General features: G+C 39.0%; 1 protein-coding gene across 7 annotated transcripts in view; it reads left to right on the plus strand.

The window, feature by feature from the left end:
• spaca6 (sperm acrosome associated 6) overlaps positions 1 to 12,918 on the plus strand; it is a 49,697-nt gene extending 36,779 nt beyond the window's left edge. For 4 of the 7 annotated variants that reach the window (XM_047359799.1, XM_047359817.1, XM_047359790.1 and 1 more), the window contains 6 exons: positions 184 to 207; positions 2,006 to 2,083; positions 2,572 to 2,675; positions 5,736 to 5,892; positions 8,680 to 8,860; positions 8,978 to 9,284. In XM_047359799.1, coding sequence (XP_047215755.1) covers positions 184 to 207; positions 2,006 to 2,083; positions 2,572 to 2,675; positions 5,736 to 5,892; positions 8,680 to 8,860; positions 8,978 to 9,056 — 623 coding nt within the window. In that variant the 3' untranslated portion in view covers positions 9,057 to 9,284. Of the gene's footprint in view, positions 1 to 183; positions 208 to 2,005; positions 2,084 to 2,571; positions 2,676 to 5,735; positions 5,893 to 8,679; positions 8,861 to 8,977; positions 9,285 to 12,505 lie in introns of those variants that run through there. The other 3 variants (XM_047359784.1, XM_047359778.1, XM_047359807.1) reach the window with 3 other exon arrangements.
• Positions 12,919 to 25,213: the final 12,295 nt, after the last annotated feature.

Genomic DNA, 25,213 nt, shown 5'->3' on the forward strand with positions numbered 1-25,213 from the left:
TTTCCTTCATCTTTTCATCTAAAGTAAGGCACACATCGTATCATCACCACTCCCTCTGATCTCTTTAATCTTTCTGTGATAATCTAGTTACATCATTACAGGCTTTAAATAACTGTGGAAGCACAATTGCACATGCAGTAAATCTCATCATGAGTGAAGTAAAATCTTTCATTCTTTCCACAGTTTCTGGGTGTTTTCCTCCATGCGGTGAGTGTCGTTCCTTCTTTTGTCTCTTTAATAAACTCAGCCTGTTTAAATAAAATCTTTCCCCTTTTTTAAATGGATGCAGTGCCTTTCAAAAGACCTTGTACAGTTTTCATATTTTGTCTCATGACAGCCACAAACTTCATGATTTATTATTAGTTTTTGTGACAAACCAACACAACGCAGATCATAATTGTACAGTGAAAGGAAACGTTTTTGAACAAACAGCATTATATAGAACAAGGAGCACACCAGACAGGTCAAGGCTAAAGTTTTGAAGACGTTTAAAGCAAAGTTAGACAAAAAATATCTTAAGCTCAATCCATCATCTGAAAATGGAAAAAGACTAACAGACTAACAGTCCAGGCGAGGAGAGAATTTAAAAGAGAAAAAAAACATGTTTGATTTTCCTTCCTCTTTACAATTATGCATTACTTAGAGTTCGTTTGTCACACAAAATCAACTTAAAATGCACTATAGTATGTAGATGTCCTGTGACAATATGTGAAAATGTTCTACTTCAATACTTTTGAAAGGGACTGTAGTTCTGAATATTTGAAGAGTGGTTTTGTTAAACGGTTGCTAGATTTTAAGCGATGTCAGAACGTTTTTTTTTTTTACAAATAGTATCAAGATTTCACAAACTGAGTTTTAAAGAATCTGTAATCAGTGTAGAATATTCCACAGACAATGTGTCTTGTTCTCAAGCTGGGGTTTTAATGCCAAGGCTGTGAATGCTAAAGCATTCCCTACCAAACAAGATAATAAGTATTTCCTTTCTCACAAAATGAGGGACGGGGTTTCATGAGTCTCAAACTATGATTTAAATAATCTCTGTTTAGAGTATAAATATCCTTTCTGGTTTGATTAGTCAATGTATTTCATATTTCGAACTAAAAACGACCCACTCTTGACCAGACTCATTTAAACTGTCAAGTAGTGGATAGGAAGCTAAAGTCAGATGTTAATTTCAGTGTATATATAGTTTTTACTGTATCTTTCAAACTGTCACCTTTTACTCAAAATGCTGGCACACAATGGATTTGTAAAGTTGCAGTGAGATCTTGAAAGCTTTTGTAATCTAGTGTTATCAACCAAATTGGGTGGTTCTGGAGGATGACTAGTTAGAGAGGGATCAAGAGCAAAAGCGAACATCCACCATCTCACAGTAACTCCGTCTCAAAAGTGTCATATTGGTTTATATGAATGCTGTTTTATGAATGTTTAAATTGTTTTTTTATTCACATTAGGTGGTTTTCCTCTGAAGCGAATGATTATTTACGCTGGATATGGTAGTAGGAGGCAATGCCTAACCAATGATCTTCCTTAGTGAAACATAAACTAAGGGAGTTTAAAAATTGATAAAACTGCATTTAACTTGATCACTATTATATTTTTGCTTTAATTTTATATCAAAGAGTTAGTCTGATTGAAAAAGGCTGTTGCGTATTCCGTTCTCAGTCCATGTTTCACACAGGAAGATCATTGGTGGCGCATTGCTTCCGTCTTCTATTTCCTCTGTAAATATTCATTACCTTTAGTGTAAATAATCAGTTCAAGCAAACCTGATAGTGGTTTATAGCTTCATAAAATTGCATTTGCATAAACCCCTTTGATATTTTTTTGTTTTGACTTGTCTCATACCACTTGACTTTAGACAATCTGAATTTATCCTAAAAAGACACATCAAGGGATTTATCTCCTCCAGGTTTAAGATAGTACCTGTTTAGAACCTTTTAATAGAACCTCACTTTAAAAATCCCAAACCATCCCTTTAATGCTAGTTTCATGCTCCTATCAGGTTTTCAAAGTGCAGGCGCTGTGTACAACTGTATCACCTGCCAGTATGACTCCTGTGAATTCCCACTCGACTGTCCAGGTGAGAACATAACTCAGTGGGTGACAGATTTTGTTACATCACAGCTAAAGAAGATGTACTAATCCAGACTTGACAGATCCTTAAATAACTATATTTTCTCCCTCATATAAGTCCTGATCCCTGAAATGCTCTGCATTTGAACCTTCAAATGCTCTTAGCAAAAAAGTCAGGATTTGAAAACGAGACAGTGGAAAGGTTTTATTTCCACATATTATATCTTTTTGCGCAGAGCCCTCGAGGTTCTCTTTAAGTCGATGACTTCTTTATGCGGGGTGACAGCTGACTCCCACACACAGCAGTGTTCGTATCACCCCTGTACAGCTCAGCCAATGTTTAGCATATCATCACTTTTGCTGCACTCCTCAGAGACTAGGTTTAAGTTTTATCATTAAGGAAGGCTCAGACTGCAAGTGCTGCCCTATGTGAATGTTATCTGTATGTGTGTGTCTCTGTCTGTGTGCATGTGGGTGGCTATATGTTTATTTCAGTTGAAGAAATTGAAGTAATGGAGAACAGCGGGGCGCGAATGTGGTGTGGTGTGCCTTTTGACCTACCGAATGATATTGAGGTGATCTGGAGGTTTGCAGAGGAGGTATGCTCAAAATACATTGATCTGTATAGATCCATAACTGTACTTACAAAAGGTTTGGTCAACTTCTTAATGAGCTTTAGATGAAATTTTAAATAGATTATAAATAGAAACTTCTAGGTCTTCGTCCAACATTCTACTAAAGGTCCAGCTAAGAGGAACAAAATGACATAAAATAGACATAAAGGAAGACATTTCTTAAAAGAAACATGTTTTGCAAAGACTTCTCGACAAATAAAATAATACTTAAATGATACAAAATTCATTCAATAGGTGAAAATGTTTTCAAAATGTGACAAATAAACATATAATACTACAAATCATACTGAATTACTACGAAGGAATAAGACACGGTTTACCTGCTGCCATTACAAAACAAAATTATTCATACCCCTGGCAGATTTAGGTTTAAAGTAATATTTCAATTCTACATGTTTTTTCTGACTGGAATATTAACATTTTGGAGCAGCCCAGCCAGAGTCCTGGCTTGAATCTGATAGAAAATCTGTGGAGAATACTAAAGATTAGGGTGATGGCAAAGAGGCCTTCTAACCGCAAAGACTTGGAGCTCATCGAAAATACAAGCGGAAAAATGCTGAATGTCGCTTAGCAATTATAGGAAGGTTGAGTGCTAAAATACAATTGAAGGTTCTTCCTTAAACTTTGACAAGGTGAACATTTGACATACCACCTTTACAAAGGAAAAGTGTATGCATATATATATATATATATATATATATATATATATATATACAGGTCCTTCTCAAAATATTAGCATATTGTGATAAAGTTCATTATTTTCCATAATGTAATGATGAAAATTTCACATTCATATATTTTAGATTCATTGCACACTAACTGAAATATTTCAGGTCTTTTATTGTCTTAATACGGATGATTTTGGCATACAGCTCATGAAAACCCAAAATTCCTATCTCACAAAATTAGCATATTTCATCCGACCAATAAAAGAAAAGTGTTTTTAATACAAAAAACGTCAACCATCAAATAATCATGTACAGTTATGCACTCAATACTTGGTTGGGAATCCTTTGGCAGAAATGACTGCTTCAATGCGGCGTGGCATGGAGGCAATCAGCCTGTGGCACTGCTGAGGTCTTATGGAGGCCCAGGATGCTTCGATAGCGGCCTTTAGCTCATCCAGTGTTGGGTCTTGAGTCTCTCAACGTTCTCTTCACAATATCCCACAGATTCTCTATGGGGTTCAGGTCAGGAGAGTTGGCAGGCCAATTGAGCACAGTGATACCATGGTCAGTAAACCATTTACCAATGGTTTTGGCACTGTGAGGAGGTGCCAGGTCGTGCTGAAAAATGAAATCTTCATCTCCATAAAGCTTTTCAGCAGATGGAAGCATGAAGTGCTCCAAAATCTCCTGATAGCTAGCTGCATTGACCCTGCCCTTGATAAAACACAGTGGACCAACACCAGCAGCTGACACGGCGCCCCAGACCATCACTGACTGTGGGTACTTGACACTGGACTTCTGGCATTTTGGCATTTCCTTCTCCCCAGTCTTCCTCCAGACTCTGGCACCTTGATTTCCAAATGACATGCAGAATTTGCTTTCATCCTAAAAAAGTAGTTTGGACCACTGAGCAACAGTCCAGTGCTGCTTCTCTGTAGCCCAGGTCTGGGGAATGCGGCACCTGTAGCCCATTTCCTGCACACGCCTGTGCACGGTGGCTCTGGATGTTTCTACTCCAGACTCAGTCCACTGCTTCCGCAGGTCCCCCAAGGTCTGGAATCGGCCCTTCTCCACAATCTTCCTCAGGGTCCGGTCACCTCTTCTCGTTGTGCAGCGTTTTCTGCCACACTTTTTCCTTCCCACAGACTTCCCACTGAGGTGCCTTGATACAGCACTCTGGGAACAGCCTATTCGTTCAGAAATTTCTTTCTGTGTCTTACCGTCTTGCTTGAGGGTGTCAATAGTGGCCTTCTGGACAGCAGTCAGGTCGGCAGTCTTACCCATGATTGCGGTTTTGAGTGATGAACCAGGCTGGGAGTTTTAAAGGCCTCAGGAATCTTTTGCAGGTGTTTAGAGTTAACTCGTTGATTCAGATGATTAGGTTCATAGCTCGTTTAGAGACCCTTTTAATGATATGCTAATTTTGTGAGATAGGAATTTTGGGTTTTCATGAGCTGTATGCCAAAATCAGCCGTATTAAGACAATAAAAGACCTGAAATATTTCAGTTAGTGTGCAATGAATCTAAAATATATGAATGTGAAATTTTCATCATTACATTATGGAAAATAATGAACTTTATCACAATATGCTAATATTTTGAGAAGGACCTGTATATATAATTGAAACTCCTTTAACATTGTTCAAGATGCATCAAAATTATTCAAAATCTAATACTGCAAGAGGTATAAATAATTTCGGGCTTCACTGTATGTGGGGGTTGCTTGAAAGAAACACATTTGGCAAAGATCCAACAGAAGTATAAAAGAGCCCTAACAGAGTTTTTTTTAAATCCTTTAAAAGGCAGCAATCTATGCAAAACATGGCATTAAATAGATGCTGAATCACTATAAAAAGGTGAAAAGTGGTTTACATTACACACTTAAAGATGTGAGTTTGCAAATTAGCGAAAATAGCAAAAAGGAAACATACAAAAAAAAACATTACGAGAAGCAAAGATATCCTTTTTTCTTGCATTTCATCCTTATTAAAACTACAGGGAGGGTTATTTTTACATACTTGTGGCCTGAGATCCGTTGTTTCAAAACCTTAGCCACTGCTTATAGGACGCATTTCACTTTCATGTCTTTTATGTAGGAATCTGCAGCTAAAAAGGATTAAGCTTAACATAGCAAGCGGGAAGTATGCTTTAGAAGTGGAAGACATTTCCATTTTTTCTCCAAGTTATCTGAATTATGTCTAAAGTAGATTGTTGACCTCACCCTACAAATGTTACAAAACAGATTTTTTTTTTTTTTTTGCATTTTCCTTTTGTCCAACCAAAATCTGTTCTTGCATCTTACTAGCAGAAGCAATTCCTGTCGATAAACAGTGTACAGTTATATCTTCCTCCACAGGTCAAAACACAGGAAATGGACCAGTTTAAGGAGGTGACTGCAGGAGTGGACAGGCTTTACTCTATTCCATCAACTAGCTTGCAGCATCAGGGCACCTACCAGTGTGACATTTACTCAGGTAGTCGCTCCATTGTCAGGCTCTACTACTTCATCACAGGTAACAAGAACAGCCACAGTTTGAGTGACAAAATACAAACTGAGGCTTGTTATATTAAACGGTGTATATGTGACCGTTTAAAGGGAAGTTAGGTAAATGAATGTAGATTTCATCACTATATTTTGATCATGTATAATAGTAAAAAAATAATACGAATAAAGTGCAAAATTCAGAATATGAAATACAGCAGCTTGCTGAAGTTTTACGTCCAGTAGTTTTTCAGGTTTTCTGACAATATTTAAAAGTTCTTATTTGGACTTTACCTACAGTTTCACTTATTATTTGTTTATTCATCGCAACTAGAAAGTGTTTAAATGGAGGGCAAAAGAAGAAGTGTCATGCATAAAAACAAGTCTACAGCAGATGAATGGGATATTAAAGTCATATCTTTAGAAAAGCAAAGACCTCGAGAGGTATCATCTTTCAGTTGATCATCTTGAATGTCACATTTTTTACTAATGGTGCTTTGGTAATCCTAACATCTAATATTTTCTTTTCTTGCTAACTGTATTATTTTTTATTTTACTAAGATTTAACTGAAGAAATGGGTATAAATTATGGCTGTGTAACTATCTGCTTCTAACAAAGTACCTAATGATCCTATTAGAAATTTGTTCTTTGCTAAGTTGTCTATTGTGTGTTAGTCTAACACCGATATGTCTTTTAAGTATAGAAGTTTTTCATGTCTGGATGTTTATTCTATCAGAGTAAAGGGGTTAAATAAACTGAAAAACCTTCACCTAAAAGTACATAGGTATTGGAAAGAATCGCATGAGGTTTAAGGAACATCCTTTATACTGTACACCTTCAGAAAGTCTAAGGACATTAACATTAGTATCACTTTAGGATTACAAGAAAGCCTGGCTCCTCAGATTGAAAATATAAAGAAAGTCGGCTAGACTGAAGATTTTTGCTAAATATTTGTGTATTCATGGGAAATTTTTCATTACGGTTATTTGAGACATGTAAAACATTTTGTCACCAACGTTTGATTAAGAAATCCAAAGCCTACACTGTATACATACTGTACCTTGTAAAAATAATATATATATATATATATACCATGAGTTTTTTTTCACATTTTGTAGTATTTTATTGGGATTTTAGTAACAGACCAACACAAAATAGGGAACAATAGTTCACTGGAAATAAAAAAAAACATGGTGAAAGTGTGGTGTCCATTTGTATTCACCTTCTCTGAACCAATACCTTTTAAAACCGCCTCTCACTGCAAGTTTTTTAGTGCACCTCTCTACCAGCTTTGCACAACTAGGGACCAAAACAAACTCTACCTCACTCAGACTGGATGGCGAGTGTCTGTAAACTACAAATGTATTCATTTGTTTATTGTTTAAGTGTCCTGTCCCTCAGAGTGGCACTCAGAATTGTCTGAGTGCCAAGAAGAAGCCCATCAAATTTACTTTCACAAGTGGAGCATTACGGCAAACACTATAATGCTATATATGTATATATATATCTGGTTTAAATGAGCCCCCAATCAGAGCTGTCCCAGGATGAAATAGTCCCAACCCCCCAATGAATTCCAATCTCAACCCCATGAGTCCCCCAACCCCCACGAACCCAAACATGAATTCCTCCACAGGGCCACTCTTAACCAGGACACAGATATCAAACACATGTGACCAAACCCAGATACCATGAATCCCCTACCCACCGGGGCACACCCCCACAGATGAGCTCCACCCCTGAAAAGCCGATAAAGACTTATCCACACAGTGCAAGCTCCACACACAGCCCTGCTCCAAGAACATCCACCGCATCCTGCCCTCCACCACAGCACGCTGCGACAGCAAGGCAATGGTCCCGTGCATCGCCACCCCAGTCTCCGCCCTACAGCACACAGAGCAAAAAGAGCAGACACCACCAAGCACCCTACTCACAACAGAAACCCCGACCCCACACCAAGACGGGAGAAACTCACCCGCTCCCCGAAGAGATTCCCGGCCGCCGGTACACACCCAGGACCAGGCCTCACAAACACACAACGTCAATGTCACTGCAACGACAACCCAGGGAGAAACACCAACCAGCTTAGCTCCACCGTCAACCACCCCCCACAAACACGACAGAGAAAGTTCTCGCCAAGCCCATCCAACCATCGCCAGCAGCCTCAGCCCGCCCGTCCATTAAGCGTGCCCACCCTCAAGATCCTACATGTGTGTGTCATGAAAATATTATAATTGAGAGTAAAAGTTGTACATTAAAACTTGGGCCCAGGCTGTAAAACACAATTTAAAAGTCTTGCCTGAGATTCTGAATTGGATCTAGCTCTGAACTTTGACTGGACCATTCTGACCAATGAATGTGGTTTGATCTAAGCCATTTGGTCATAGTGCTTTATGTAAACAGGACTTCCTATGGCTTTACAACAACAGCTTTCTTCTTGCCACTCTTCCCTAAAGGCCAGGTTGTTGTTGTGCAGTACTAATTAGGTGATGTCTAAAGAAAATGGGTCTGGATTTTTTCGGGGGCGTTAGAAGCAAGGGGGCTAAACAATAGCACCCTGCTTTTTAGATTTTTTTGTATTTTTCCTTCCTTCACTATTATGTTGTACTTTATGTTGGTCTATCAAATAAAATACCAATAGAATATACTGATATTTGGGGTTGTAATGTGTCAAAATATGAAAATGTTTTAGGGGTATCAGTACTTTTGATTTAACAGCTTATATAGTTTTGAAACATCTAAACTTTTCTTCTACAGTAACACTCCCATCAATGCTTTTTAAAAATATTTTTTCCTTCTCTCTGTCTCTGTGTCTTTAAGTGACCCCCCAGCTTGTGGTAGGCCACACAAAGCTGCAGGAGATATTTGACCTGTCTCTGCTCCCAGGAGGGAAGTTACTTGTCACGCCTAGTGCTGCTCCTCACTCCTTTCTCCGACTCCTCCTGTTTCTTCTCACCACCTGTTTAACCACTTCACTGGTGCTGCTGTTCCTCTCCCTGGGGTGAAAACAAAGCTATTATTTGCACAGCACAAGATATTAGCAACATTGGACACCTGTCCTGTGAGCATGCATTTCTTAGGTAGTATTTTAAATCTCTTTTGTCATTGGGTGTTTCAGGGTCCTGTACTGTTCATCATTAGCAGAGGTAGACCACCCTGTAGGAGATTTGGATGAAGAGGATTATTTTGATTTTTAATTGTTGAGCTTGAATACTGTAGTCTTTATTAAAGATGTTCAAAAAGCACAGGGTATTTTGTGAAGCATTATGTCACAGTTAAATGTAAACATGTGTTTAACTGTTCTCACCACTAGAGGTCAGGAAACATGTTTTTATTAGAATAATCAACATGGTGGCTTTCTGTAAGCATTAAACATATTAAAACCAATTGTTTTAAATAAAGTACAACATATTTCTTACCATATACTTATTAGAGTGGCATGTTTTCATGAAAGTAGCTCAGTATATGCATCTTAATGTTGACTATACTTTTTAATTTACTGAAGCCACTTAAGTACAATCCTGACAGTTACTTTAAATATTACAATTCCACATATATACAAAAGCAAGAAGGAGCTTATTTGCTGCTCAAACATCAGCTGCTTTTGTGTACGTTTACAGTTTTTAGATCTGTATTAACCCTTAAAACCTTTGCTTATTATCCTCTCCTGTGCTTTAACATGCTAGTGATGTAAAAATGAGGCTGTACAAAGTACTGCATACTTGTGGAGTTGATGGGAAATGATACATTGGTTTCAAATATTTTTAAGGAATTAATTTTTTTAAAGTATCCAGTTCATTTGTTATCATCTCCGTTTTACTTATTAGTAAACTAAGATCTGACTGTATGCAATTTAAGCTCCAACTCCAACTGTTCTGTGAAGGCCTCAGAGGTTTGTTAGTGAACTTTACTGAACAAACAGTATCAATAAGACCAAGGAACACAGCAGACAGGTCAGGGAGAAAGATGTGGAGAGGTTTAGAGCAGGACTAAGTAGTATACCAGTATCCTAGGTTTGATCATCACACACCATCATTCAAAAATGGAAAAAATATGGCACAACTGCAAACCTGAAAAGACTTGGCAGTCTACACCTGTCATTTTAGTGTGGGAGATTTCATGGCTAAATTGGACCAGCCTGGTAGCCAGTCTTCATTGATTGCACATTGCACCAGTAAGAGCAGAATGTGAAGGTTCAATTAGCAGGGTAAGAGCACAGTTTTGCTCAAAATATACAGCAAGTCTTTGTGATGTATCAAGAGCCACGGTATCCAGGGTAATGTCAGCAAACCACCAAGAAGGACGAACCACATCCAACAGGATTAACTGTAGACGCAAGTAGAAGCTGTCTGAAAGGGATGTTTGGGTGCTAACCTGGATTGTATCCAAAAAACATAAAACCATGGCTGCCCAAATCACAGCAGAATTAAATGTGCACCTCAACTCTCCTGTTTCCACCAGAACTGTCCGTCGGGAGCTCCTCAGGGTCAATATACACGGCCGGGCTGTTATTGCCAACCTTTGGTCACTCATGCCAATGCCAAACGTCGGTTTCAATGGTGCAAGGAGTGCAAATCTTCGGCTGTGGACAATGTAAAACATGTATTGTTCTCTGATGAGTCCACCTTTACTGTTTTCCCCACATCCAGGAGAGTTACGGTGTGGAGAAGCCTCAAAGAAGCGTACCACCCAGACTGTTGCATGCCCAGAGTGAAGCATGGGGGTGGATCAGTGATGGTTTGGGCTGCCATATCATGGCATTCTCTTGGCCCAATACTTGTGCTAGATGGGCCAAGGACTACATTCTTGAGGACCATGTGCATCCAATGGTTCAAACATTGTATCCTGAAGGCGGTGCCATGTATCAAGATGACAATGCACCAATACACACAGCAAGACTGGTGAAAGATTGGTTTGATGAACATGAAAGTGAAGTTGAACATCTCCCATGGCCTGCACAGTCACCAGATATAAATATTATTGAGCCACTTTGGGGTGTTTTGGAGGAGCGAGTCAGGAAACGTTTTCCTCCACCAGTATCACGTAGTGACCTGACCACTATCCTGCAAGAAGAATGGCTTAAAATCCCTCTGACCACTGTGCAGGACTTGTATATGTCATTCCCAAGACGAATTGACGCTGTATTGGCCGCAAAAGGAGGCCCTACACCATATTAATAAATTATTGTGGTCTAAAACCAGGTGTTTCAGTTTCATTGTCCAACCCCTGCAGATACATTCTGTGCTAACATAAAGAGTAACATGTTTCACCATTAAAAGAATGAGATTTTGTGCAGGATGTATGGCTGTAGCTTAAAGACCACCAGAAGGTAGCAAAATACAGTTTGTCTTGCAGTCACACATTTTAGAATATACAGTACAGACCAAAAGTTTGGAAACACCTTCTTATTCAAAGAGTTTTATTTATTTTCATGACTATGAATATTGTAGCTTCACACTGAAGGCATCAAAACTATGAATTAACAAAAGTGGAATTATATACTGAACAAAAAAGTGTGAAACAACTCAAAATATGTCTTATATTCTAGGTTCTTCAAAGTAGCCACCTTTTGCTTTGATTACTGCTCTGCACATTCTTGGCAGTCTGTTGATGAGCTTCAAGAGGTAGTCACCTGAAATGGTTTTCCAACAGTCTTGAAGGAGTTCCCAGAGATGCTTAGCACTTGTTGGCCCTTTTGCCTTCACTCTGCGGTCCAGCTCACCCCAAACCATCTCGATTGGGTTCAGGTCCGGTGACTGTGGAGGCCAGGTCATCTGGCGCAGCACCCCATCACTCTCCTTCTTGGTCAAATAGTCCTTACACAGCCTGGAGGTGTGTTTGGGGTCATTGTCCTGTTGAAAAATAAATGATGGTCCAACTAAACGCAAACCGGATGGACTAGCATGCTGCTGCAAGATGCTGTGGTAGCCATGCTGGTTCAGTATGCCTTCAATTTTGAATAAATCCCCAACAGTGTCACCAGCAAAGCACCCCCACACCATCACACCTCCTCCTCCATGCTTCACGGTGGGAACCAGGCATGTAGAGTCCATCCTTTCACCTCTTCTGGGCCGCACAAAGACTTGGAACACAAAGGTTGGAACCAAAGATCTCAAACTTGGACTCATCAGACCAAAGCACAGATTTCCACTGGTCTAATGTCCATTCCTTGTGTTCTTTAGCCCAAACAAGTCTCTTCTGCTTGTTGCCTGTCCTCAGCAGTGGTTTCCTAGCAGCTATTTTACCATGAAGGCCTGATTCACACAGTCTCCTCTTAACAGTTGTTCTAGAGATGTGTCTGCTGCTAGAACTCTGTGTGGCATTGACCTGTTCTCTAATCTAAGCTGCTGTTAACCTGCAATTTCTGAGGCTGGTGACTCGGATGAACTTATCGTCCGCAGCAGAGGTGACTCTTGGTCTTCCTTTCCTGGGGCGGTCCTCATGTGAGCCAGTTTCTTTGTAGCGCTTGATGGTTTTTGTGACTGCACTTGGGGACACTTTCAAAGTTTTCCCAATTGTTCGGACTGACTGACCTTCATTTCTTAAAGCAACGATTGTCATAGTTTTTAAGGCCGACTTGACCCACATACAGAGGACACTCAGAGAAGAGTAAATTAAGTTTTTCTTTTATTTCTTTTCGACTCAGGAACGAGGTGGGCAGAGCGATCAGGAGACAGACTGCAAAAGAAGAACAGAGGTGAGTGGAGGAACAGATTGGAATATTCAAGCAAAGACCTATGCTCACTTTCCGGAAGGCGATCGATCTGCCAGGGGGAGAAACCGGTTCAAGTCTGTGGTAGTGCCTGCACGGAAACGATTGGAGCGATCTGATGTTCCAGTTAACAAAGTGGTGGACAGGTTGCGCTTCCAGCTGGAGGACTCGCAAGGGCAGCAGCAGATTCCAGTCTGGACAGGAGGTGGGTTCAGGAGGAAACCCCAGCTTGGCGTGAACAGCCTATGACGAAGGAAACAAGACGGATAATTAATCAAGGCTCAAAAAAACAAGTGGAGCTTCCAGAATTCAGCAGATAGTGGCCAGGTAAACACTACCACGGTAGGCAAAACACTCAGGTGTAGAAAAGCCAGCGAACCATCCTCATATAGTTCTCCAGCTGATGAAGCAACGACGTACACCTGTCAACACTCCGGTCTGCAGCTCCAGCGCCTCTTAGGGTGAGAGAACGTTAGTAACAGGCAGGTTGAACAACAGACTGTGACAATGATGGCCACTCGATTTCTTTACTTAGCTGCTTTTTTCTTGCCATAATACAAATTCTAACAGTCTATTCAGTAGGACTATATGTGTACTGTGTCCACCCCCTGCACAACACAACTGATGGTCCCACCCCATTTATAAGGCTTGAAATCCCACTTATTAAATCTGAGAGGGCACACCTGTGAAGTGAAAACCATTTCAGGTGACTACCTCTTGAAGCTCATCAACAGAATGCCAAGAGTGTGCAGAGCAGTAATCAAAGCAAAAGGTGGCTACTTTGAAGAACCAAGAATATAAGACATATTTTCAGTTGTTTCACACTTTTTTGTTCAGTATATAATTCCACGTGTTAATTCATAGCTTGGATGCCTTCATTGTGAAGCTACAATATTTATAGTCATGAAAATAAAGAAACTCTTTGAATGAGAAGGTGTGTCCAAACTTTTGGTCTGTACTGTACATTTATCTTTACCTTTGTGGTGACAGTAGTTCTGTGTCAGATCAAGGTCCTGAAATGATCTGGTTGCTAAAGACAACATCCTTAAAAACAAATATGTAAAAGAGGAAATATTTCCAATTGCAAAACGGATAATTTCCTAAAAGAAATGTGACATTGCTGTCATTTGCTTAATGACAGCAATGTCATCTTTTAGATTCCTCCTTGGGCTAAGACACGCTGTTTAACTGATTGGTTGAGGTAACCAGTGAGTTATGCCATCTTGAGTAAATACTGAAAACTGATTAATCCTTTCAGCTTTTCATTATCTTATTTACGAGGTTACAGAAAGAAGCACATAAGATTTTCTCCATCACAAATACAACATTTACCAAATATTAATGGATATTTTTAAACCTTTCATTCAACAGACCTACCATGAAATTTGACTATTTTGAGATTCAGGAATAACCCTGAATGATTAACTGTAAGCAGGATAGAAAAACAGAAAATACAGAAAAAATACATTGCAGCATGCTTTTCATGGCCACGTGTTTTTTTTCTGTGAAAATTAGCTAGTTTACGATATTAGCAAAATGCAGTATGGTCACACTGTTCCTCTAAATTAATGGTCAAGCCTTTCTTGAACGGCTTGTTTTTTTTTTTCTTTTCAACAATGCATTACGACAAGAAACGTTTTAGCCCTGCTTTACCAAACACAATAACGGGACTGAGTTCTTAGAAAAAACCCAGTTACACAGGCTGTAGAAGAACATTTTGTTTCATCTACTCAAAAGATAGACATCCAATGGAAAAACGTCAGAAAGTCCCATAAAACAGAACATTGTGTTTAAAGTTTCTCACTGAGTTAGTGAGGCTGTAGTATTGATAAACTTGATGCAACAGAGTAATGTTCGTTCACAGGCTGTAGTAGAACCTCCTGTTCTACACATTGGGTGTAAATATGGTGCTTTTCAGGTGCATGGAGGTGACATCGTACATCACTGCCACTGGTTATTCTTTCGGTGTATGAATTAAAATATTTACTATGTAGCCTTCTAAACATGTTTAGAGAAAATAGTATGATAAAAAGTCCAGTCATTCTAATAAAAACTAAAGAAAAATAAAGGGAAAAAAATATTTTACAGTTATAGCTGTGGTCTAAAATACTAGTCAACAGCTGGTTAACAACTAATATTTACACAATGTATCCTTTAGATGAAGTTCTGCACTTTTGATGGAGGAAAAATAAAATATAAATAAATTATATAGAGCTAAAGAGTCTCAATATTAGCAAATGCACAGGACAATTCATGTATTTCTGATCCACACACAAATATATATTGATTTATAAACTGCTGGTGGTCTGTGAACCTTACCTCATTTTTGTGTGGATTGTTGAGACTTTCCTAACTTGGCTCAATACACAATTTTTAAACAGGGAATGATCTGCAACTAATCAGTTAGCTTCCTTGTTTCAGCCAATCAAAAGAACACACCACATATGGGGGATGATTTACTTATAAGCCATTCACATTGACCCATTCAAACAACGGCGCCATATCTGTGTGAATTTCAGACATTTGAGACCTCAACCTGGCTTCTGGCAACGACCAGGAAGCAGTAAGTTCCAGCTCTCCAAATGGCCCCCGCCTGTCCCGCCAACACCAGCCCAGCGCCATCCAAGGGCAGAGAGCCCTCAGAGATCCCCAGAAACACCACAGGGAAGCCCCCACAGAGCAGCCGTCACCATGCGCCAAGCCCATCCAAATCTATGTTTGTGATGTCACCAAGAAGGCAAAGTGGTGGGCAGATTGGAACTGTACAGGTCCTTCTCAAAATATTAGCATATTGTGATAAAGTTCATTATTTTCCATAATGTCATGATGAAAATTTAACATTCATATATTTTAGATTCATTGCACACTAACTGAAATATTTCAGGTCTTTTATTGTCTTAATACGGATGATTTTGGCATACAGCTCATGAAAACCCAAAATTCCTATCTCACAAAATTAGCATATTTCATCCGACCAATAAAAGAAAAGTGTTTTTAATACAAAAAACGTCAACCTTCAAATAATCATGTACAATTATGCACTCAATACTTGGTCGGGAATCCTTTTGCAGAAATGACTGCTTCAATGCGGCGTGGCATGGAGGCAATCAGCCTGTGGCACTGCTGAGGTCTTATGGAGGCCCAGGATGCTTCGATAGCGGCCTTTAGCTCATCCAGAGTGTTGGGTCTTGAGTCTCTCAACGTTCTCTTCACAATATCCCACAGATTCTCTATGGGGTTCAGGTCAGAAGAGTTGGCAGGCCAATTGAGCACAGTGATACCATGGTCAGTAAACCATTTACCAGTGGTTTTGGCACTGTGAGCAGGTGCCAGGTCGTGCTGAAAAATGAAATCTTCATCTCCATAAAGCTTTTCAGCAGATGGAAGCATGAAGTGCTCCAAAATCTCCTGATAGCTAGCTGCATTGACCCTGCCCTTGATAAAACACAGTGGACCTCCTCCACAATCTTCCTCAGGGTCCGGTCACCTCTTCTCGTTGTGCAGCGTTTTCTGCCACACTTTTTCCTTCCCACAGACTTTCCACTGAGGTGCCTTGATACAGCACTCTGGGAACAGCCTATTCATTCAGAAATGTCTTTCTGTGTCTTACCCTCTTGCTTGAGGGTGTCAATAGTGGCCTTCTGGACAGCAGTCTGGTCGGCAGTCTTACCCATGATTGGGGTTATGAGTGATGAACCAGGCTGGGAGTTTTAAAGGCCTCAGGAATCTTTTGCAGGTGTTTAGAGTTAACTCGTTGATTCAGATGATTAGGTTCATAGCTCGTTTAGAGACCCTTTTAATGATATGCTAATTTTGTGAGATAGGAATTTTGGGTTTTCATGAGCTGTATGCCAAAATCATCTGTATTAAGACAATAAAAGACCTGAAATATTTCAGTTAGTGTGCAATGAATCTAAAATATACGAATGTTAAATTTTCATCATGACATTATGGAAAATAATTAACTTTATCACAATATGCTAATATTTTGAGAAGGACCTGTACTATTAGCCAGAAGCCATAGACAGGCGGACAGTGCCAGAGAGCATGTAGTTGTCAGCTAAATCTCCCATATAGTTTGGACATGTGCTGGTAAGTCAAAAACCCATTTGAAACATCCTTTTTCCTGTATAGTTCGTTCTATAAAGGATTTTGTATTGTATCAGCTGAAGGTTGGCATTTTTAAGCGCTTAAAGGTTGTTGTTTTCAAAAAGTACCTCGTAGGAACATGTTTTCTAATTTACTGAATATGACTGTAAAACAGATATTTTAACAAACCTCACTATACTCAACTTCAATACACACTATACAACTTATCACAATTTAGAGATGTTTGGGTTGTGATTTTTTTGTTGTGTATTTTGATCATTCCACTGTTATGTTCCTTAGGTTATTTCTTTGTATTTTAGATTATTTTTCTGTTAGATCTCTGTCAGATATTTTTTCTGAGTTTTCTTGTATTCTGTATAGGTCTATTAATGTGAATGTGTCTTCCACTTTCCACCACAGTCATTTGATATTAAATAGATTCAGCTCACCTGCAGCGTCTCATTCAGTCCGTAGCTTGCACCTGTTCTCCCATTTAAGCTCTCTGTTAGTCATTGTTCTCTGCTCGATTCTTTTGTTTTGTTTCATTCCACATCCCAATCTCCTCATGCCATGCAAGGTTTTGCTTTTTATTTCTATTATAATCCTCCTAATCCACCATGCCACTCTCGAGATCCTGTCTGTGCATTGGTCCTTCTCCAATCCCACATATTTTGACTATGGTATAGTTTTTTTTAGCTAGTATATATACATTGTCAAAAATCTAAATATATTTTTCATTTATAAAAACAGATACGTGTTTTTCTATGTTACATTCGCCATTTAGATATTGTTCTTCCTTAGCAGTATAAAAATAATATCTGCGGCAGGACTTTACACAGCATGCATGGGCAAATTAGGTCCTGTATATTTAAAATAAATTAGGGAAAACTGGTTATTTTCATCGTTTTTCAAAGGAGTGCCTTTGATGTAAATAACATCAGTTGCATCAGATATAAAACAAGCAGTACATACATCCCAACGCTGGAAAAAAAAATATGCAACCTTGCCACACATTTCCAATATCACTTAATATTTAAAAGAAGCATGAAAACAGAAAATCAGTCTTGCTTTTTAAGTGGCCTGAAAAGCACTATTAAACAAAAATCTGTCTTTATCTGTTAGATTAAGAATTGCAATAGGTAGGCCACAAAGGCAGCAGGTGAAACTCAGCATACAGTAGACCAGTTTATCACATGGCAAAAAGAGACATACCAAACAGCCAGACCTGCATACTCAACAATAAGGTCATTTTAAAGAACCTAAGGAACTTAACTGGAGTACTTGGAGAAAACCATGCAGGAGTATTAGAACATAAGAAACTCATTAGAAAATCCTCAGCTGAGACATAAGGACATTTCTTTAGTGAAAATAAAGTTGCTTTTTAAAAATGGTTAAACATTTCTAATATAATGTTTTGAAATTGAGAGTTTAGGATTGAAGAGTTTATTTTAAAACTGAGCCATCTGTATGCCATTATACTCTCAAGTCCACCATCAGAATATGTACGCTCACACAGTTTCTTGTAATCGTCTGAAGTGAGTATGAGTGTCTTCTTGGTGGAGAAAACACAATGTGAGCACAGACTGGGATCAGTGGGGCCTTATAAAGATCTTGTGGTGTATCTAAAAATAGTCAGACTCAAAGCTTGACTCTTTACTTTCCATCATACTTTCTGCTTGCCAGGGCAACTGGTCTTTGTGACACAACTAACCAGAAATGTAGGCTAGATGGGTGTGATTATTTCTTCCATATATTGTATTAGTCATGTTGGAAAAGTGCTAATTGAGTTTTTTTCTTGTATTTATGTATATAATTATACAGATTTTTAGGACAAGAAATTTGACAAGATTTGAAAATACAGATTTTTCAACCCTTAGACACTGATAGAGCAGAGCAGTGGTGAGTCTAACCAGGAAGTGTATTGTCAACCTTATAAGCCCTGTTATAGAGTCTAACTATTAGCTCCAGGATTTCATCTGTAGTGAGCAACCAGACAGGCAAACAGTATGACAGATTGGAAAGCATTGTTGCATGAAAATATGTTTTTGAAACAGATTGTCAAATTTGGCCTAATTCTACAGCAAACAACTTCAAACATGAACTTCACTATCACTTGAACTGGAAAAATGTACTGGAAAGTACACCAAAAATGTCTGGAAGTACACTATACTTTCTACTTGTACCTGATCAACATAATTTTGAAGTAACGCCACTTGAGCGCAGTTTTTGGCTACTCTGCCGTTGTCTCTCTAGAAGTTAGATAATATTACTGAGCTTCATGTATTATTTTTCAACAACAACAGACCAAGCATCAGGTTTAGATTGCCATCTTTAATAAATTACTTTGTCAGGACATTTACAAATGTCCTTTGGTATAGTCTACTCATATGCTGAACTCATCAAGCGTTGGATTGTTCACCCACTAATAGGGAACGTGAGCTGGGTTTAGACTGTCGTGAGACAGGTTAGTTTTACCCCTTCCCAGGATAACTCCTGGACGCCTTCCTCTCACCAGGAGGAGGCCCAGGACACGGCCCAGGACACGCTGGAGGGACTATGTCTGTCGGCTGGCCTGGGAACGCCTTGGGTTTCCCCCAGAAGAGCTGGAGGAGGTGTCAGGCGAGAGGGACGTTTGGGTGTCTCTGCTGAGTCTGCTGTCCCTGCAACCCGGTCCCGGATAAAGCAGAAGATGACGAGTACGAGTACAAGTACTCATATGCTGATGCAAGGAAACGGGGTTGTGTGTCTTAAATGCAAAAACAATTTAACAGCAGTCCAGTTGGATGGTTTTGGTTGATTGAGGAGTTACAATTTGGCATATTTATTTAAGAGTCAATGGGTTAAATAGGTGCAGTTTTAGTGGAAATATGGTGAATTATGAACTATCCAACAACTATTTCACAATTAGTTTAATTTAATTGTGAGATTCAAACATTTTTAGATTGATTATCTTGACAGTTCAACACTGGAGGAGGTTGGGAAGATATAGGTACGTGTGGGTATGAAACATGGGTATGAAGTGGTTAATGTGCAAATTAGGCTTGCTTTAAGAAAGCTATATTATAAAAAAAAACATTTGAAGTATTCATTACATGGGAATACATACAGAAAACCCTTCACTCTGAGCTGAAGCATAAACTTTCCTAAAGATCCAATAAATGAAACTGTTGATTTCCACATTGCTCCTCATGAGCTGTTAATGTCACTCATTATTGAAGCTTCCAAAGAACATACATGAAAACCCTTCTATTGAACATTTCTAGAAGTACTGGTGAACCACTCATTGTAAAGACATTCCACAATTTCACAAGTTTTACCTCAAGGGATGCCTCCAATGACTTCACAAAGTTTGGGAAAAGCTGTGGTCTCTGAATAAAGCTGGCATCTTTAAACTGTCTTTTTCATAGTTTCCAGTAAATGATTCCTCCTCCACCAGTATGAGTGTTCACACTGCAGTTGACCCACATGAACACACAGTCTGTAGATTATGCGCTCTAGTTCAATGACTGGCTGCAAGCCAGAAATAACAGAATGATTGAGCAGAGTTTTTTCTGTTCACTGAATGTGTTTCTTATACTTATACTCTCAGCTCCTCTTATCTCAGATTTCTTGTCCATGTCACTTTGGATATGCTTAATCTGAATATGATGCTGGAAAAAAAAAGCAGACAAATAAAAAGCAGAGCAAAAATTTATGTGGAAAATACTCTTTTGGAAATGACAAGTAAGAGCCACACCAAGACAAAAAAAAATATTTTATTGTCCTTTTAGAAAGCCAGTTAAGTCTCCTGATCTACCAGAAGAGTTTTTTTCATCTCTGCACTCCGTCCTCCAACATGGTGTCAGACCATATAATATAGTAGCTTTTGGAAGGTATTATAACGTCAGCTAAGCGGTCATGTTTTCGGAAAGTGTTACCACAATCAGCCGGAAGGTTCTCACACCCCAAACGGAGAAGTAAAGGTTAGGACGGCCAGCTGAGCAGCTCTAATGGAATAGGAGTGACAAAAGTCTGGGGCTGCAGATACCACCAGATGGCTGCTTAGGGTTTTCGTCAGACTAAAATGTGTGCAGGCTGACGTCATAGAGGGAGCCCCAGACAGACAGGGTGGGGGAGAGCAAGTTAACTACAAACAGAAGGAGGAAGTGATGCTTGGCTTTGTCATAAAGTCTGCAACAAACTACTCCTCCCTTTTTCTTTTTCCTTATGACGAATTGGAAGGTACAAAGCATCTGAGAGAATCAAAAACCCGTTTAAAATAAGGAAGAGACACCAAACTTCAACTGCCCTTATGAACTCCGATGATCAAGATTGTTGCTAAAGATTGGAATAATCTACTTCTGCAAAAAAGAAAATTAATCTGACCAAAAAGTTAGTTTAACTACCATCAGAGGTCAGGTTTTAGTGCAAGCAGATGTATCAGAGGTCCTCCACAGGTTTCCAAGTGGTCACAATAATCAAAACAATTCTGTTTAGTAATAAAGTGCCAAACTTACAACACATTTATTAGAAGGCTTTATGGAGAAAGCAAATAATTTCAATTTCAGTCAAATGAAACTAAGTTAATTCCAGTTCAAGTCTTACTCCTGCATTTGTCATGTTATTGGGAAGTCTTATTATCTGCATGCAGAATCAACCAGGGAACAGAAAAACGATAAAAGAATGGATTCATTTTTTAAAGCAGAGTAAAATAGTGTCAATGGCTTCTGGGAACGAGCGACAGCGCCTGTGGAAAGGGTGGAATGGTTAGAGGTTTGAGGAGAAACATGGATTAAATCAGAAGCATTACTGTGCTCAGGAAGACGGCGAAGACTGAGAGGGTGAATGATCCTTGTGAAAGTATGAGGGAGGTGGGTAAATTTCCAGGGAGATGTAGATGAGAGCGAAGTTGGGCAAGGTTTGGAGGTACAGTTGGAGATTGGACAGGGGAGAGTAGGATAGGGGTGGGTAGGGGCTGCTAGAGATGGAGGAGCTGCTTAGAATGTCCAAGTTACATTTTTGAGGACCCTTATCCATGAGGGTTCTGGTAATGGTGATTTGGGTCAGTGTGGAAGCCAACAAGGAATCTTCAATGTAGGAGGTTCAGAGATCACAGGGAGAGGAGCTCGAAGAAGGCATACAAAAATATAAATTTTAAAATGGTTTACAAGAAAAATCACTCAAAAAGAAACATTCTACCAGAAAGGTTGACCATCAGGAAAAAATAGTTGTCACATGGCTTTTAAATCTCCAGCAACCAAACAAGGAGATTATCAGCAGGTATGCTCTCTGCAGCCAGCAGCTGGGAACCATGCCATCCAGCAGAGATGCTACGTTCTGGAAAGACCTCGCACAAAACTCATTTATACAAACCAGGATCATAACACCATTAAGAAAAATGTGTTCCTCTTATTCCGTTTACAACCTTGTCCAGCATTATTTCCACGTCTTGTTGAGGAAAAAAAAAATGATAAATTCATTTCCATCTGCAATTGAATAATTTCCCACTAGGATAATTGTTTCTCGAACTGTGAACTTCCTTACCATGTACCTCAATGTGAACGTTGTCAAGAAAAACTTGGATCTTGTTTATTACCTCAGCCAAGGAGTCTTTGGTTGGCGTTGGTTTGTCCATTTGTCTGTTTGCAGTATATCTCAAAACGTCAAAAAGCTCTGAACGGATCTGAATAAAATTTGCAGACAGATTACTTATTGTAAAATGTTCATACAAGATGATTATATTTTGGTGGTGATGTGGAGCACCATCTGGATCCAGGATGTTTTTGAAGGATTTCATAAGTGCAAGACCATGGCGAAACAACTTGAATTTCCCACATGGTTCATCCCCTTGTCAGCAGCTGTCATGCAATGCCCAGAAGTCATCCAGAGTATAGCTCATCAGTATAGACAAAGCTAACTTGTTAAATACTATGTTTATATGGACATAAGTATTAGGAATGAAGTGCCAATAAAAACACATAATTTAAACGCGCCAATCGGAATATTCTGATCTGTTTCGGCTCAATCAGTAAGAAATTGTTTTACGAACAAGAGGAGTGGTTTATACCAATTCAAAATCCGACCTCCATGTGTGCTGGTGCATCATCGGCGCTCAGAAGGGAGCGCGTTAACTGAAAATTTTAACTGAGATGTTTTTCTAAACAGTGATGGAACAGGTTGCCAATCAATCGCAGGGCAACACGATTAACTAATTGCAATTAATTATTGTACGATTAATCATTAACATTTTAAAAATTACAGTCACGAGTAAAAATAGATTATGACAGGACACTGTCAGTCAAAATGATACATACAACGGAGAGAGTCTAGTGGAACCTTTGGCACTAAGAAAAGTCAGAACCAACACACTTCCACATTTGTTGTTTTTCTTCTTCTGTGGTTGTTTTAGGGACATTTGACAACTTTGAGCATGTCAAAGTGCTCCTATTCTGGAATAAGCTTGGTGCATGTAAACACACGTCATGATTGGATTATTTGATTTTGCAGCCATATAAAAGTGCATTCAGATTTATTAATTTTTGTTCAACCCAAACAATATTTGAATCCGATCAAGATATATTTGGAGCATGTAAACATAGCAAATGACCAAATTGCCTTAGTGGAGCTTTGTGCTCCATGATTGTTTTTTAGTTCCAACTGTTTTAACATTTAACACATTTAACATTTTTACACATCTTTATCCGGGATAAACAATAAATGTCAAAAGTGCAGTGAAACTGATTATGCTAATAAAATGCCATCTGGCAAAACAAATGTCCTGATTTTGAAAATCAGAATCCATCAGCTTTTTCTAAAACTTAACTTTGATTAATTCAACTGGCAACAGAAAAGCTACTTTTTTAATCAGAATAATATAAATTTAATTGAGGTATATCAATTGTATCTCATATAATTTTCTCTGTGTGCACCATTTAAGACTGATCAGGTGCCACTTAGGAAAGTACAAAAGGTAAGTTGAAATGAAGCAAAGGTAAAGGACACATCCTTTATCTCATGCATAGCATTAAAGTTCCTAACAGTAGTTATGGAGGCTAAAATGCTTTTAGCATGTTTATTTCAAAGTCATCTAAAGTTTCCTCAAGTTTTGACAAATTGCAGAAATAAAACATAAAATGCCTGTCTTATTTCAGGCTCCTTGGTGTTCTAATTAATAGTTTTATTTGGCCATAGCGAAGCGGAGTATGATGTGAATGGTCAAGGGAATTTATTCAGTGCTGTCGAAAAAATTGCCTAATCGAAACAGATAATAAGTTAAATGTATTGGTCCATGCACATAACCTTGTGGAACCCCATAACTAACTCAAGCGCATAATGAGAATATCTTTTATTGACCTTAGAAAGGTTAAGAGGACAGAAAAGATTTCAGCAAAAAACAGGCCATTGTGAAAACTGACGTTTCATTTTAAATCTGTGATCAATGGGACAGATGCTATAAAAACAAAATTACTTCCAATAAATTTGAATGGTGATAAAAAATTTAGTTGTACAGGAATTCATTGGTCAACAGACCAGATCCTTTTCCCGTATTTGTCTGGGTTTGGGTTTGTCGGGGACCAAGTTAAGAACAGGACAATAGCATTTGGGAGATTACCTATTTTTTCAGAGAAACCACATCAGTGGGTGTCATACACACAAAGCCAAACCCTGGAGTAAATGTCAAACTACACTAAAAACATCCAAATTAATACTTTACTTTCATTGTCCCTTTATTCCTATGTGCGAGTAAGTACAACAATCTCAGCACTTTTGCAGTGAATGCTTCCGCTTAGTGAATCCAAATGAAATTTAGAGAAATCTTTATTCAAAGCACTGTTTTGTAGATTATGTAAGCAGCATCCATCTGTCGGAAGCTATCTTTGCTTGTCCCACAGTGGTGTTTGTTAGAGTTGTGTAAGCCTCAGAGTACAGTGTCATTTGATCTTTTTTATTTTTGGCCCTTTGTTTTAGGCAGATGAAGAAATGTTTCTTAGTCATTCTAGGTTCTTCTAGTTTGTTTATGTTTGAAAAATCAATTTCTAAGCTTACATTTGAGGTGGGAATGGTAGAGATGTGACCATCTCTCATACCATCTCCTTGGAAAAGTTATATTGGGTCCTTGCTGTTTATGGCACTCATCAAAGTTGAGTAAGGCCAATGTTTTCAAAGAGTTTGTACAGTTTTTCCCTGATGGCAATTCACAGGTTTAAATTAATCTGTAAAAGGTATATATACATTCACTAGGCAATTTTTCAGTACAACTTACTATTACTAGGTCTCCTTCCCCCCTTGGTCTCTTTAGAGCTCTAGCTACTGTGGCAGGCTGGTGCCTGCCCAGCATGTTGGGGGTTCTGAGGGGTGTGTCCTGCTTGGTGTTGGGCGGGATTGCTGCCAGGGGTTTGTGGGGGCAATGGGCAACAATAGGGACAGGGTCCTGGGCTTGACCTGCATGGCAGGAGATAGCTGAGTTGGGAGATTTTGGTGCCCAACATCCCACCTGGTGCCTCTTTGGCCTGGAAGCTGCTGCTCTCCTGGTTCACTGACGACCTGCCACTGGGTGGGGTGGCATGCCTGAAA

This window comes from Girardinichthys multiradiatus, chromosome 3 (assembly GCF_021462225.1).
Source record: "Girardinichthys multiradiatus isolate DD_20200921_A chromosome 3, DD_fGirMul_XY1, whole genome shotgun sequence".
NCBI classification, from domain to species: Eukaryota; Metazoa; Chordata; class Actinopteri; order Cyprinodontiformes; family Goodeidae; genus Girardinichthys; species Girardinichthys multiradiatus.